Source organism: Aegilops tauschii, chromosome 7 (genome assembly GCF_002575655.3).
Source record: "Aegilops tauschii subsp. strangulata cultivar AL8/78 chromosome 7, Aet v6.0, whole genome shotgun sequence".
NCBI lineage: Eukaryota > Viridiplantae > Streptophyta > Magnoliopsida > Poales > Poaceae > Aegilops > Aegilops tauschii.
Genome location: NC_053041.3, coordinates 601,648,162 through 601,664,694, shown reverse-complemented (window position 1 = coordinate 601,664,694; position 16,533 = coordinate 601,648,162). Strand labels below are relative to the sequence as shown.

Here is a 16,533-nt window from a genome sequence, read left to right as displayed (position 1 = left end):
ACACCTAGGGTTCATATGAGCATCAACACAGCATCAACATATATATGAATTGCCCTAGCAGAGAGAGAGAGGAGGGTAGGGGAGAGGAGAGGCAGAGCCTTACGGTCGGCGGCGAGGGCAGGCTCTGGCTCGGGCGGCGGAGGTCCTGGGCGGGCTCGGGCGGCGGCGATGAGGTCGAGGGATTCGACGGTGAGGGCGACGACGGCCTCGGGCGGCAATGGTGTGGTCGAAGGCGGCAGGGCGACGGCGGCGATGGAGCAGTTGGGGGAGAGGGGGAAGTGGAGGGGAAGGACTTAGCGAAATTTTGAGCCCGCGCGGCCGGGGGTTAAGTCAAACTAGCAGCAACGCGTTTGGCCGGAACGTGCTATAGCTAAGTTAGCTATAGCGTGTCCAGGGAAACGCGCTACAGCTATTCCTTTCTGTTTTATAATATCAGTAGCGCTTTGCCCTGAAAAAACGCTACTGCTAAGTCTAAGCATGTAAAAACATCAAAAATATACATTGGTCATCATTGATCTTTTTGTGTAGAATCTAAATAGTCAACATGAATCCTCACAGTACCTGTATAGGCACTGGTGAAGATTCATATTTTAGCCACAAATCCTACACATATAGTCAATGAAGACCAAGTGCTCGAGATAGTTTGAGAAGTAACATATTTAAGGTGGTAAACACCTTGTTCGCTTAGCAATATGGGACTAAACTTAATTAGGTGCAATACTTAGCAGCAACATATTTTGAAGAAAAACGTTGCTACTAAGTACTTTAGCAGTAGCGCGTCCTTGGAAGGGCGCTACTACTATATCTAGCCTGGAGGAAACGCCGTGGCAATTATAGTAGTAGCGCTTGTTTCACCTAGACCGCTACTGCTACCGTGCTATTAGTAGCGCGGTTTCCTGAATCTCGCTACTGCTAATTAGCAGTAGCGTCTGTTTTTAAACCGCGCTGCTGCTAAGATTCTGTGTATAAGGTTTTCCCTAGTAGTGTAACCCTATATTCATCAAGATTAATCAAGCAGGAAGTAGGGTATTAGAAATCCAGAATGTCACCCTTTTAAAGTTGTCGTGGATGACGGCAAAGTGAAGGTAATAATCTCTTCACTCTTGCTTTTGTTCACTTGTTGTTCTCTAATAATCTTGTAACTTGAGTTGCTAATTTCATAGTGAATTTCTAGTTCTGCAAACAGAGTAACATGGTACATCTATGTATAAGTAAACTGTGGTGAAAGCTGAGAATTTTAGACACTAAGTTTAGTTTACTCCCCTAGATATTCTTACATTGATATAAAGGGACATAAGTATTATCGAGGCAGAATACTGCCACAATACAAACACTGGACTTACTCAATTAATGGCTCCGAATAGTGTTATAGTCTCTGAATCTTGCTGTATTTGAGCCTATCACAAAAACATTATTTGCATTACCAGTTCATATCCTTGCTAAAAAGAGAGGAGGAAAATAAGAAATTGTCAACCACCAACTGTCACCAGCCAAGGGGCTATATTCTTGTGTTCGTTAACTAATCTTGTTTTTCTTGGGACTTTAAAAGATCTTATTTTTCATGTCATGGTGTAGTTGTAAGCTACCATATGATGGTCTTCACAATTAATCGGTTAGCGAGTCACATTAGGCTGTTCCATAGATAATTTTGTTTTTGTGCAATACTTAATATTCGATGGATGCTTGATGAAGAAATCTGATAATCTGGTCATATGTGTCTACAGTAACAGGTTAGCTAAGTTTCAATTACTTAAGAAGTTACCTTGCGCAGAGTTCAGTCATATGCATAGCATCGTATTGAAAAATAGTGATTTGTATTTACTCAAGACTTGCTTTCGTCCTTTTGTCACTTTTCTTTAAAGCTGCCGGTCAGTTCTATTCCAGTTAAGTTATATGTAATTGGTCAGCTCTGGGAGCAGAGTGCATCTAGCATTTGCTGGTGGAGTGGTGTGTTGGGCAACGGAACTTTTCACTAAAAAGCTTGCCACTTGATACCTATATTGACGCATGCTAATAACTTCCTCCTCCTAGAATTTTATGATATTCCTTAGTTAATTTGATTAGGAAAATTAACTGGTATTCTCTGCTCTGTCTCATTCGAGGCAAAGGTTATTTCATCTTGTCTTTTAAAAGGAGCGTTCGTTGCTTGGCTAAGTTGGGCACATCTGATGTCCTGGCTGTTGAAATTTGACATGATGCATCCATGCTTGGAGCTCAAAGCTCTGCTGCCATATTCAAACGCAATGTGTTTTTCTGAACTTTCTGTAGCAACTAGTGCCCCAGGCATGGAAAGGTTCCTGTGTATGTATATTTGGCATGTCTAATATTAATTCTAGCACGCATAAACAGTTTCTGTTCACCATGTTTTGCTGTACTTTGGTTGAGACAACATCTGGACAGTATATATGAGATTCTGTAGCATACTACTAGTGCCACAGGCATGAAATGGTTGGTCCCTGTGTATGTGTATTTTGGTGTAGTTTTTTACCGTGGTGCATTACAACATAATAGACGTGTTTTTCATAAATATTCTGTTCATATCCGAAACGGACCAATGTCGTTTATCTAACGGCATGTATGCTTTGTTTGTCAGGAAATTCTCTGCGAGGATGACGAGAAGCTGCGGGAGCTGAAAGAGAAGTACGGCGAGGTGTACGCCCTGGTGACGAAGGCGCTGCTGGAGGTGAACGAGTACAACCCGAGCGGGCGCTACTCGGTGCCGGAGCTGTGGAACTTCAAGGAGAACTGGAAGGCGACGCTCAAGGAGGTGGTGGAGTTCGTCCTCAAGCAGTGGCGCGCACTCAAGAAGAGGAAGCGCTGAGCTTAGCACGCTGCCGCGACTGAAGTAGAGTAGTGAGCTACTGAACCCCATTGTCTGATGAACAGTTTAGATCTGATTGTGACTGAAGCAGAGCAGTGAACTGAACCTTGAGCTGCTTCACTGCCCTCTGTTTGTTTTCTCATGAACGGTACAATGGTTGTCGAGTTTGGTGTCCGGATTATTCAGCGTTGAGATGGATGCTGCTAATTTGAGATTGTGAACTGCCATTTTAGGACAATGTTTGTGCCTCACTGCTAGTTTGGATGGGTGATAACTTTTTCTAGATTGTGATTATTTATTCTCTGATTGACTTGCATGCAAGGTGTGATTGCCTGGTGCTCGGCATGCCTGACAGAATCCTACATTTTTTATGGACGGGCAGATACCTGACAATGATCAGGCTCCTTTCTGGATCGGACCAGATTCGATAGCTAGGGTAGGGTTCGTCGCAAATCTCGGAAAAGGGGGAAGAGTGTAGCACGCTTGAACCATGGCATGTTCGCCATAAGAGGAATTGCATGTGTTCTGTTGGTTTTGGTTCACCGAAGATGGATGCTAATTAGAGGTAAGCCACGAGTGGGCTATATAACTCAGCTGAAAACGGCGAGAAGGCAAACAGTACGACACGGTGGATTGGAACAGTAATAACGGTAAATAGCGCTTCACCAGTGGTAGGGGACTCGTGGATCGAAGCGAGCTGCTGGATCGTGTGGCGAACTTCAATCTGGGCCGTCCGTTAACTAAAGACTGGAACAACAGCTAACTGGAAAGGTGATGTCGGGCTCTGTAACAGAGTATGTCAATGCACCCTTTGCTGAGTGCGGCGTTTCTGCTCCCGAGCTCATCTGCACCCGCCTTGACGGAAAAAATCAAAACAAATACTGAAAAAATTCAAAAAATTTCATTTTTTTGTGTGGTAGATAAGTTTATGCGTGAGGTGCGCTCCAAGTTTCAACTCATTTGGACATGTGAGCAACTCTCACCAAAAAAGACAAATTCAGGGTCTGCAAAAATGTTTACTGTTCACACACTGTTCTGACCTGTTTTTTTTTTGCTGAGAGCTGCTCAAATGTTCAAATAAGTTCAAATTTGGAGCGAACCTCACGCATAAAATTATCTATCACACAAAAAAAGATTTTCTTGAAAAAATTTAGTATTTCTTTTGTTTTTTCTGACCGGGTGTAGATGGGCACCGAATTGGGTTTTCGCCCTTTGCTGCTGCTATGCTGATTGTTGGATTCGACAGGGCTCCAGCTCGGATGGACCCACCATCTCGCCAAGTGTAGAACTGGCTCACCAATCCGGAAAGGTCCTGCACAACTTATCCATGCACGCACGCCCGCACTCTGAGGACAAGTTGTTGAACTGGTCTGTCCATGTCCATGCACATGCGCACGCACGCACGCGCGTACAAAAGCTCTCAACAGGGGTTGAATTTACTTTTCATGGATCTCGCGCTTCCGGTGCAAGCCGTTGAATTAGTCCTTGCAGGTGCGCACGTGATACATACACAAGGTCGCCTTTTATTTTATGTATCACCCCCTTTCACCCTTTCTCATGAATGGAGTAATGTTGAAGGGGAAGGAAGTAAAGGTGACATTTTGTATGCACCTCTCCAAGCATGAGATCCTATTCAGAGTGCCAAACAATCCTTTGACTTTGACGACTTTGACGGCAAAACTCCTAATCAGCAAAACACCACCATTGCAAACACTCCTCACTGTGTGGGATCTGAGGAGTTGTATGAACTTGGTTTTCTGTCCCCCCAGCGGACGAGGCATGAGTTCTCCTTTTGGAAGATTGGTGGAACAAGATAACCGTGATAAAAGGTTGCCTTTCACAATCAACTTGCTGAAGCGAGGATTCATGTGATGTGGAATACGTGGAAGGAGCGGAACAGACCAACCTTCAACGAGACCCCCCTCACTTAGGTGCTCGATGTAGCTTATCTTCAAAGGTGGACATTGACCAGAGGTAGTTAGGCGGTTAACTCTCACACCAGACATGAAGTTCACGTTTTCTTTTTCGTTTTTCTTTTCCTTTCTCTTTTATTTTCTTGGCTAAATGTAAATATTTATTGTACTCCTTTTCTTTTTTGCTTTGTCCCTATGTTGATAAAATGGGCAGAGCACTCGACTTTCATGCTTTTTTAAAATAAAACCTCAGTTTGTGAGACAAATTTGGTATGATTTTGGTAAATTCAATTGTTGAAATACCTCAGGCTTCATAATTCACGTACGTGTTTGGGTAGACTTTGAGCGAAGTTCAACAACTACTCCTTTTGTGGAGGGAGGTATATACATGCCTCTTCTCTTTAATTAAAATATAAACATTATAACCACAGCGTTGTACAATGGTATCTGTCCACACAAATTGTTTCATTAAATTTGGCATGGATGAATTGAACAATACATAATTTTTTTAAAGTATGCATAAGTAATACTGCTCCCATATACCATGATTAACTGTTAAAAAAAGTGATCTAAACATTACAATCTAAAATTTATCTAACTGTTCATAAACAATGTTCCGACTCTATCCTCATGGTATAATACTACATAGCGTGATTACGTTATAATCTAAAATCCATCTAACTGTTCAGAAACAACTGATATTAACATCAAGTGAGCTTTTCGCGAGGAGTGGTGTCGCTGTAGCCGATGCCTTTCCTCTTTGTGGGGAATATCATGAACACAAAACTGGACAGAAACGCGATGCCCAGTGGCAGGTTCTTCAGCAGCTCCTCGGTGTTCCTGCCAGCGCCAGGGAAGAAGCAATTCTGCAGCCCCACGTCGCTGAAAGCCACGGTGAGGAACACCAGGGCCGTGAAGACGGCGCGCACGAAGTCCAGCGGCCGGATGCGGAGCTTCCGGAACTCAGCGGGAGTCCACTGCAGCTTCTCCTCTTCGTCTGAGAAGTTGAATACGTTGAAACCGCGCGGCGTGGCGATGCCATAGTAGAGCTTCTGGTCGCGGCCGAGAAGGCTGTCGGTGAAGGAGAAGAGGACGCACGAGATGGTGAGGACGATGACAAGCGCCGCGGTGAGCCACTGGTTGGAGGAGAAGCACTTGCCGTGGTTGGTGAAGGACGGGGACAGCGCCTGGTACGCCAGCACGGTGCCCGTCGGCAGGAGCTGCGCAAGGTTCGCCGCGCTCGACATGACCTTGTCGGTTGCCGTGGCTGCTGGTCCGGCAGCTGGTGCAGGCTCCGTGGTCGGGACATCATCGACGTCCTTGGGCGTGGTCGGAGCCGTCGGCTGGCTGCCGTTGGTGCGTGGAGTTGGAGGCATCTGGATCACGGTCGAAGATGGAGATGATGAAGCCATCGTGTGGTCGATTAGGGATATCCTAAGCTGTTCCATTCTTGTGGCAACACAACGTTGGTGTGTTATATAGGCGAATCCTCTACGAATGATTCCAAAGTTGGCCGCGTTGATTTGTCTATGTGGTGTGTCATGCTAGCTGAAGGCTGGAGGGTGCACATGTTGACTTCAACTTTTATAGGCGTGGTGAGTCGTTTCTACATGCATTGAATTGTCTACGTACGTTTGCATCCTTTTTTTTCCCGCGTACTCGGAACTCTCTCTACATTTTCTTGGGTTAACTTCCGCTAATGGCAGCAAAAGATCGGCGTCTTCTTCAACGAAGGTGAGGAGAAGGAATTAATTAGCCTCAAGATCGATCGGGACATGGTTGATATGATATAGTAGCCAGTAGTATGCGCGAGCACTCCATCCAAGACTTTGCAGTGCCCTAGTAGTACAGCCAGTAGTATGGTTGATATGATATGATATAGCCAGTAGTATGATCGGGATATGGCTGGCCTTCCAACGCCGGTGGAGACCTAGCAGAATCTACCTACTCTCCATCCACCATGGAGACCTGTAGCTAATTAGCCAGGATGACGAAAATTGTCTGATTTACAGTGCTCGGTACACACGACCTAGTTTATTTACTGGGAGGGGGCTTTTTTTTAGAAAAGGAGGAATTATTCTCACAAGACCTTACACAGTCATACAACAGTAAAACTAAAGCCGCCGTCTAAACAACAAACTGTCGCTACACCTATCCAGTTGATGAAGGGGCGCAGATAGCCCGGGCCTAATACCAAACAGACATCGCAGCCAAACCTAAACATCTAAGACCTGAGGTCCCAACCAGGACGCTTGCCGGGTATGGGGCACCTACCAGTCCGGCGAACTCCTCAACCAGGACGCCTGCCGGGTATGAGGCCTCCGCAGCCACCTGCCACTAATCCATCTTCAGAGTTGTACTGTTGCATCAACCGTGCCAGGTCTCTCTGCCATCGACGCCACCACGACGCCAGAGAGCGTCGTCCTCCTGCGCGAGCCCATCCTCGCACATCGAACTCCGAATCTGCACTGCACCACGCCGTCGAGCATCAATGTGTAGGATGAAGCACCGCTCCACCAAAGATGTCGTCCGCTGGTCCCGCGAAGCCGAGTGCACCTCCAAGAATGCCGCCCCCAAGGGGGTAACGACACATGCTTGCCACCAACATCCGATCAGCTGATCTAGGGTTTCCCCCAGAGGTACTGAGTGGAGTTGGGAGCTTCACCTCGATGATGCCTTCATGAAGGAAACGATGATAAGGACATCGTCATCACCGGCTCCGGCCATTGACCGAAAACCAGGTTTTCACCCGGATCCATCCCAAGAAATCACCCAGCAACATGTGCACCGTCTCGACCGCCTTCAAAGCCCCAGATCCAGCCGCCTAGATCCGGCGGCCACCCACAGCAACAGTGCCACCGTAGGAGCCCTGGCGCACAGGCCACAGCCTGAGTGTGCCACCACTGGAGCCTAGGAGGAGGGCTCCCACCCCGCCTCACCAAGCCGCGAGAGCCGCTGAGATGGATCCCGCGCGCTCGTCACCGTCTCTGATCCGAACCAATCCAAAGCAGATCGCTGTCGCAGATCCGCCTTCGACAGGGACTACACCACGCCATGCCGTCGCGGGAAGCCCTAGCTTCACGAGCCGCCACACTCCAGGGCCGCCGCCCCGGGATCTAGGCAGGACATCGCCGCTGCCACTGGCCATGTTCTGCCGCCGCCGACCGGCCGAGCCGCCGGCCACTGCGACCTAAGCCGCCATGACCAACACGCCCACCGAGCAGCCGGCACCACCAGATCTTCCACCCAGCCCGCCGCGCCGCCGCCTCCTCTCATCACCACACCGCCAAAGCGCCGTCGGCGGTTAGATCGTCCGCGCCGCCGCGACGACGGCTTAGATCGGGGAGGAGGGCCCCTGCGCCCCGGGTCACCCGCCTCACCCAAAGGAACGCGGGAGGGAAGGGGGCCTCCGCCGCCGCTGTCAGCCGCCCGGGGCTTTGCCCGGCGGCCTCCTCCAACGGCGGCGGAGGGGAGGGGAGGGAGGGGTTGGTAGTCCGGCGGCGGAGGGGCTAGGGTTCCGCCCAAGCCGCCCTAGCGGGGGGCGACACGGGGGACGGGGAGGGGGCTACATTATACAACGATTGTCCATGGACGCACTCTGGGTACACGTTGCTGAATTAGCCCATCCCCACTCTGAATAGGGGTCGAATTTACTTTCATGCCGAATTTCCATGGACGTCGTCGTTGAATTAGTCCTAGCACGCACGTGCTACTACATACAGAAGGTCGCTTATCATTCCATCCCGTTCGTCCATGGTGTCCGAGCCGTCACTTTCGGGATGAATGGAGAAATCAAGCCCCGGATCCAATCGGCCACGTCCATCTCTCTCTTTCTCATGCCATGCCGTGCCGTTAATTCAAATTTATTTGACGCGCGAGCATGAATGTGCGATAACGAAGGAACACCGTGCCTGCTTCGAAACAATTGGAGTATTTGTACGCAAAGTTTGCTTCGGTACGCCCTTAATTTCTTATTTGGTATTATGTGTAATTGAGGGGTTTCTTGATTTCTTTTCTAAAAAAATCAAGGGGGCAAACATCCTTTTCGTCCGACCATACGTGCATATCCAGATTGCAGCTTGCCATCAAGACATCTTCGACATTACACATAAAATAAAAAAATCAAGGGGCAACCATCATTTTCGTCCAACAACACGTGCATATTGAGATTGCAGCTTGCCATCAAGACATCTTCAACATTACTCCATTCAACCCCGAAAGCAGCACATATGAACCAACGGAGCGGAAACAAAAGCGACCTTTGGTATGTACTTCTTGAAGCTTGATATCCTGTTCGGAGTGCCAAACAATCCATTGACTTTGACGACTTCGATGGCATAATTCCTGGACATCAGCTAAACCAGCGTTGCAAACCCTGTTCACTCGTGGAATCTGAAGAGTTTATGCACTCGGTCTTTTGTCCACCGAGGGACGATATGACTTCACCCCTTTCGAAGATTGGTGGAGCAAGAGCATTTTTAACCGCAATAAAGCTTGCCTTTCACAATTGTTTTGCCAAAGTATGTTTTATGTGATGTGGAATGCGTGGAAGGAGCGGAATAAACGAATCTTCAACAAAACCACCCTTACTATTGTGCTCGACGTTTTTAAGGAAGACGTTGACGAAAGACTCTCACACTAGATATGAAGTCCACATTTTTGTTTTCCTTTTCTCTTATCTTTTTTTACTGTTTCCATGTAACCTTTTCTACTCCTTTTTTCTATGTCCCTATGTTGAAATGGGCAGAGCACCCGCCTTCCCCGCAAATTTGGTATGATTTTGGTAAATTCAAATACTTCAGGCTTCAGTATTTAGGAGTTTAGGTAGACTTTCAGGAAAGTTCATCAATTATTCTTTTTATCATACAAGAAGGTACATATATACATGCCTTTTCTCTCTAAATAAAAGATAAACATTACAACTGCACCGAACAAGGGCATCTGCCCACACAAATGGTTTCATTAAATTTTGCATGAATAAATTAAACAATACACAAGTATTTCCCCCAAAAAATGTAATAAGTCATACTACTCCTATACCCTGATTACACTACATTTTAACTTAAAAAACAAGTGATCTAAACAACAAAGTTACAGTAACTATATACGTCGATTTACGGTATACTCTTAATCTATCTAACTGTTCAGAAACAACTGATATTAACATCAAGTGAGCTTTTGTCGAGGAGTGGTGTCGCTGTAGCCGATGCCCTTCCGTTTTGTGGGGAAGATCATGAACACAAAACTGGACAGAAACGCGATGCCCAGAGGCAGGTTCTTGAAAAGCTCCTGGGTGTTCATGCCAGTGTTGGGGAAGAAGCAGTTCTGCAGCCCCACGTCGCTGAAGGCCACGGTGAGGAACACCAGGGCCGTGAAGACGGCGCGCACGAAGTCCAGCGGCCGGATGCGGAGCCTCCGGAACTCGGCGGGAGTCCATTGCAGCTTCTCCTCTTCGTCCGAGAAGTTGAAGACGTTGAAACCTCGCAGCGTGGCGATGCCATAGTAGAGCTTTTTGTCGCGGCCGAGGACGCTGTCGGTAAAGGAGAAGAGGACGCACAGGACGGCGAGGACGATGACCAGCGCTGCGGTGAGCCACTGGTTGGAGGAGAAGCACTTGCCGTGGTTGGTGAAAGACGGGGACAGCGCCTGGTACGCCAGCACTGTGCCCGTCGGCAGGAGCTGCGCGAGGTTCGCCGCACTCGACATCACCTTGTCCGTCGCCGTGGGTGCTGGTCCGGCAGCTGCTGCGGGCGCCGTGGTCGGCACGTCACCGGCGTCCTTTGGCGTGGCCGGGGCCAGCGTCGGTTCGCCGTTGTTGTGTGGTGTTGGAGGCATCTGGATCACGGTGGAAGATGGGGGAGACGCCATTGTGCGCTCGACTAGGAATATCCTAAGCTGTTCCATTCGTGTGGCAACGCATCGTCAGTGTGTTATATAGGCGAATCCTCTACGAATGATTCCACCTTGGCCGTGTTGATTTTTCTACTTCTTTTTTTGAAAGGGTTGATTTTTCTACATGGTGTGGCTGAAGGCTAGCTGTGCACATGTTGACTTGAACTTTTCTAGGCGTGGCCACTCGTTTCTACGTGCATTGAATTGTCTACGTTTGCATCCCACGTACTTGGAACTCTCTCGATTTTCTTTGGTTAACTTACACCAATGGCAACAAAAGGTCGTCCGTGCTACGCAGTCTACTTCCACGAAAGTGAGGAAATGGAACTAGTTATCCTCAAGATCGTGACATGGTTGTTTCCACGTAGAGACCTATGAACTTGCCCTTCACTCTAGTCTCAATGCGGAGAACGGTGCACTGAAACTGTACATCTAGGACAGTAAAACCGATTCATTTTCCTGCTCTCTCGCGACTCCCTGCGTTTTCGGCCATCGGATTTTGCGATCTGGATGTTCTTGGCTGTCTTAGCTCGAGGAGCACCTCCCCCCTCCCCCCCCCCCCACCCCCACCCCAAAGTGGGCCGGATGTCCTAGAGGGGCACTGCCACGGAGGATAAAATGGCATGTGCCGGTTGATTGGGCGTGTGCACGAAGGCCCAACTAAACTATCTATTTCAGTCAATCAAATAAAGTCGATCAAATAAAGTCGATCCAATCTGGTTCCTCCCTTTCCCACTCGCATCGCCTCCTGCTTCCCTCCCCGATCTCTCATCTTACCATCTAGCGACATGCCGCTCTTCCTACATTCCCGCAGTCCAATGCAACTTGTAACGGCCGTTTTGTCCCCTACCCCCTGCCCCATGTCGACTAGCTGAATGGCGCCACCAGAACTAGCGTCTGCAGGTGCACTAGCATCATGGACGGTGGCCCACGCCTCTGCACTTCCCCAACACCGGGCATTCCTTCCTCGTTGTGTTGGCAGTGGGCTTGCATGGCACAGCCGATATCGACGAGACGGTGGTGATGACCACGTCACTTCCTCGCCACCAGCACTCTTTCCAACCCTCTCCCATCCTGCGCGTTTTCGGTAATCAGATTTCACAATCTAGACGTTCTTGGCCGTCAAATCTCAACAAGTGCGTCATCTCCCCCAGGAGGCTGGATGTTCTAGAGGGACGCTACTCTGGTGGAAAGATGGCAGGTGCACCACAGCACAACTAACTGATCTATTTCTATCAACCAAACAAAGTCGATCCGATCTGAACCCACCCTCTCCCCTACGCAGAGCCTCCTCCTCCCTTCCTCAATATTTTCCATGCAGCGACATGCCTCCCTTCCTACATCACCGCAGTGCGATGCGACCCCTAGTGGCAAATCTATCCCCTACCCCCATGTAGACCGCTTGGCTACAGTGCCACAAGAACTGGGGTTCGCGGGCGTGTTGGCATCATGGATGGTGGCCCATGCCTCTGCACTTCCTCAACATCGTCCATGCTTCCCCCCGATGCATTGGCAGTTGGCTTGCACGGGGTAGCCGATATCAGCAGGGCGGTGTTGACGCCCAAGTGACATCATTGCCACTAGCGGCCATCCATGGCGGAGGTTGGCTTCTGGACATTGCCAAGATTACCAGCATGATTCCTTCACAATGATGATAAGGGCATGAAGGGATCAATTGGTCGACCTAGGGGGGGGGGGGGGGGGGGGGTCTTTCAATTTTAAGGCAACAGTGGATACAGAAGGTGACCGGAGAAAAAATGTAGGTTGTTGTTTTGAATACAAAACATGGCCGGAGAATAAATATCTTAAGATGGCAACATTGGAGCAACAGAAGGCCGACGAAAATGTGCCGAAGCTTGTGCCGAACATGATGATCGTTTTCAAACGGACCACCTTGTATGCTCTGGGATCATATGCTCCATGAGTTGTTTCGAACATCCGGTGATTCAAACCATACCGATTCTATTCAATTTATCAAAGTTCCAAACTATTATATTTTACTATATTTCCCTCACTAAGCAAAATCATGAACTATTCTATTATCCATACACCAGCTACTTTATACGGCATGCACATTATTTGTCTCACTAAAAACCTCTTCTATATGAATTTTTGTGAAAACTCGTCAATAAAAAAGAGTCAATATAATTATTTTGACGAGTCTTTAGTTAGTTTAACTATAGACTGATTATTTTGTTCTTATATTAATCATCATAGTATTTTTTTTACCTTAGTCCTTTGCACGTGTCTACCGAGTGGCCGTTGGCTCGGTAGCACTCCATGGCAGCCTTCCTATTTAAAGTATATTTTTTCTCAATCAAACATATTAGGAAATATTATTTCTCCTAGCATGAAAAGGCCAAAGACCATGCACCGTGTCCATGCGTGAATGCATTTAATTCAAATTTCAAAAAATTAAAAATGTCATATTTTTTGAACCAAACATCGGAATTAAGATCCGCTTTCACCGATGGGATCCTCGTGATGTGCTCTTCAAAACTAAATCCCGCATGGGTATGTTTTGACAAACTTCTTTTATGCAATTTTATTCCTGTTTTGGGTAAATATCTAGTTGTTGATGTGCAACTTTCTCTCTACCCATGGCCGGGTAGTTTTCACTATGGCACCTCGTCCCAAAGTATCTGAACTACCCACTATCAATTGAGATGTGCAAATTCATCTACCGTCCGACTAATTGCTAATAGTCTATGTGTAATTTTCCCCCTCCAATTGGAAGTGCAGTTTTCACTGTTTGCTGCCTCGACCAACTGCCTAACAGTGGATGTGCAACTTCGAATACTGCGCCGGCCAACTGCCTAATAGTCGATGTGCAACTTTTCCCCATACCCCATGGGTGTGTAGTTTTCAAACACCCCGTCTACCCCACCACAACTAGCTAGTGAGATGTGCAACTTTAGGGTCTCACCTATAGGGAAATTTTTCTACCCTCATGGCCTCATGGATGTGTAGTTTTTTCACCATCCAACAAATCCCTGCCAGTGTGATGTGCAACTTCACCTGTTTCCCTGGCCAAGTGCCTAGCATACATGTGCAACTTCGCTTCTTACCCACGCCAACTGAAACTACATATCCACGACCACAAGTAGCGAGGGGAATGAGTTGCACATCAACTACTAGGAAGATAGTGGAACAACATACTAAGTAAGTTGCACATATAGTTGATAGGGTAGGTCGGGCATTGTGTGCCAGCAGTGGAATACTACATCATCCACGAGTAGAGGGGAGGAAGGGTTGCACATCGACTAGTAGGTAATTGGTCGGGGTAGTAGACTAATTGCACATCACAAAAAATTGGTTGTCATGGTTGCTAGGTTCACATCCCATAAGAAGTTGGCTCATGCAACTTCAAACTTGGTTTTGAAAAAAGTGGCACCATGCAGTACTAAAGTTGCACTATAGAGTAATAGAGTTGCACAATGTAGCACCAAAGGTGGCATCAAGGAACATTCGTTGAAACATACTCATGCGGGATTTAGTTTAGAAATCTCGCTGCGAGGATTCCAACGGTAAAACAGATCTGAATTCGGACAAATGGTTTGAAAGATATGATTTTAAAATTTTAAAAATCCGAATGAATACACATGTGCATCCATCGGACAAGAAATAAATGCGGTGTCTTGCCAACGTGACCGTCCTATTAATACGTGCCATGTCATGAATAAAAACAAAATTTAGTCAACAGGCTTGCATGCATGCGTATTTAAGAACCGGCCGTTTGTTTCTCTAATTAGTGCGCACACACTTTTTACAATTTAGGTAATCATTTTGGGTTCGAAATCTCTCTCTCTCTCTGAACGAATTTTCTTGAAATTTAGACTTAATCAAAATTTGTTGATTTTTTCCTAACAGATTCCACTGTGTAGTTCGATAAGTGGTTATTTTTCATGTGGAGTGACTTGAACACTTGATATTTGTTGGCTTTATTGATTAAACAAGATAGTCCACCTGACTGAACAAAGGAAACTTGAGCTATGTAACTGATAAAAATAGACAGTTACGTCAAGTTCTTCAAAGTTTATTTTGAAAAGGAAGATCGTCTTGGTCTTTTCAAGTTCTTCAATTTTTCTTTAAATTTTCCTAGCAGATTCCACAGTTATTAGAACAAAATTTCTGAAATGATTTTCTCTCTCCGCTCTTTCCATCTTCACGTTCTCTCGAACCTCTGATGAAGCAGAAGTTAAAGACAAGGTAGGTCACACAAGTTTCCATTCAACGCCATATCAGAATCATTCTTTACTTAGCCAAGAATCACTTACCAAAGACAAAAATAGAATTCAGTCGGCGTAGCCACTGGCGAAATCTTGGGCGAGACAAATCACTTGGCGTGGCCATCAAGGAGATCTTAGGGGAGACAAAATGTTCCAATTGCAAGTCGTAAGGAAAAGCATGGCCCAAATGGTTGCTCGCAAACTTGTGGTGGAGTGTGCATTTCCCGGTGAGTTGATCGTAGACTTGTAGTGTCGAAGTTGCCGCTGTTAGGAAACTGACAATATTATAGTTGTACACATAGAAGAGCAACTTTCGACCATCATCCATCATCATCAACGGCATCACCGAATGAACAGGTGAAGTCATTGGTATGGTGTACGTGTTAACCCAGGTACCTTTTGCGGGATCATTAAGGAGCCATATGAGCCATACATTGACTGAGCTCAGTTGAACGATGCATAGGGCGTTATTGAACTTGAGAATACATTTTGTTTGTGTCTTCCCCTCTAGTTTGTCACCGGATCTCAGTGGGACCTCGATTGACGGACTCCATTCCTCACTTTCAAGATCAAACCGGACTACATGGTGATATTCCTTGTCCACGTGGGACGTGTAAAGGAAGTGAATGACTCCATTGACAGTGATAGCGGAGTGGGGTTTAAAGATGGCAGGCACTAGTTCTGAAGGAGACTGCACCTGCCTCCACACGGGGTCGTCTTCTAATGTGAGAACCATGCAAGGCTCTTCAGCACCCGTGTTGCTGAGGCAGACTAACTTGTACGTGCCAGATGGGACGGCACAACCGACGTTGACATTGCTAATCCAATAAGGGTTCAACTCTTCAGAGGTCCTCCAGATCACATTCCCAGTGGCGAGATCGATCACGTTGACTATGAACTTGCGGTCGCCCGCAGTGATGCGATAATCTTCCGTGAGGCAAATGGGACCGTCGAGGCGGTAGGTCCAATTCATATGACTTGCCCTCTTGATCGTTCTTATGAGGTTGCCGTCCATGTCCACGAGCTGGCTGCGGGTTTTCCAGGAGGAGTTGTCGAGAAACAGGAGTAGCGGCTTCGCGCGGGCTCCGTGCGCGGCGATGAACGCCCGGCCGGAGATGAGAGCGTGCCAGCTCCTGGACACGCATCGGAATCTACAGGCCGACTTCACCGGTACCCTTGAGAGTATCTCGAAGATCACGTCGGCTGGTAACGACGACGGCAGCATCTTCGCGTTGGCGATGTGCGATGGTAACAACCATGCATGTATCCTACGTGTTGATGACGTTCTTCTCAGATTGTTTTTATGCTGACTATATATCGCGCAGAATTATTAGACCTCGACAAGGAGTCGGATGGGTAGACATAGAGTCCGGCGTACGCCCAGCAGATCGAAGCCCAGAAATCACGAATCGTTCCTTGTCCAACCAAACTTCCGATTCCGAGTACAATACAATCGAGTGTGGTGTAGCAGCCACAGTCCTTTTTGAGGTCTAGTTCCAACCTTACGTAGTGTCGTAGTCGGGACAAAACCAATCTATATATGAACAAGTCATCATCAAATCTCTAGAATATATACGGGGAGGCATATGATAACGACATGAGAGTTCGACCAATGCCGAAGAAATCCTTGTCTAGGTCCTTTCTTCAACAACTTACGGGTGTTTTTACCATGGCCTCG

The 16,533-nt window shown here is 47.3% G+C and overlaps 3 protein-coding genes across 3 annotated transcripts; all 3 read right to left on the bottom strand.

Annotated features, from left to right (window-relative positions):
- Positions 1-5,274: 5,274 nt before the first annotated feature.
- LOC109754899 (protein DMP3) lies at positions 5,275-6,266 on the bottom strand. Its single transcript, XM_020313792.3, has one exon. The coding sequence runs from the start codon at positions 6,180-6,182 to the stop codon at positions 5,442-5,444; it is 741 nt and encodes a 246-aa protein (XP_020169381.1). The 5' UTR covers positions 6,183-6,266; the 3' UTR covers positions 5,275-5,441.
- A 3,130-nt stretch (positions 6,267-9,396) lies between these two features.
- Positions 9,397-10,714, bottom strand: LOC109754894 (protein DMP3). Its single transcript, XM_020313783.4, has one exon. The coding sequence runs from the start codon at positions 10,636-10,638 to the stop codon at positions 9,901-9,903; it is 738 nt and encodes a 245-aa protein (XP_020169372.2). The 5' UTR covers positions 10,639-10,714; the 3' UTR covers positions 9,397-9,900.
- A 4,077-nt stretch (positions 10,715-14,791) lies between these two features.
- Positions 14,792-16,080, bottom strand: LOC109754954 (putative F-box protein At1g47730). Its single transcript, XM_020313844.1, has 2 exons — positions 15,553-16,080; positions 14,792-14,809 (listed from the first exon to the last, which is right to left on the bottom strand). The coding sequence occupies exons 1-2, from the start codon at positions 16,078-16,080 to the stop codon at positions 14,792-14,794; spliced, it is 546 nt and encodes a 181-aa protein (XP_020169433.1).
- Positions 16,081-16,533: the final 453 nt, after the last annotated feature.

Bases quoted from the DNA above. Each gene is read 5' to 3' on its own strand.
- LOC109754954 (XM_020313844.1), bottom strand. From the start codon at position 16,080: ATGCTGCCGTCGTCGTTACCAGCCGACGTGATCTTCGAGATACTCTCA.
- LOC109754899 (XM_020313792.3), bottom strand. From the start codon at position 6,182: ATGGAACAGCTTAGGATATCCCTAATCGACCACACGATGGCTTCATCA.
- LOC109754894 (XM_020313783.4), bottom strand. From the start codon at position 10,638: ATGGAACAGCTTAGGATATTCCTAGTCGAGCGCACAATGGCGTCTCCC.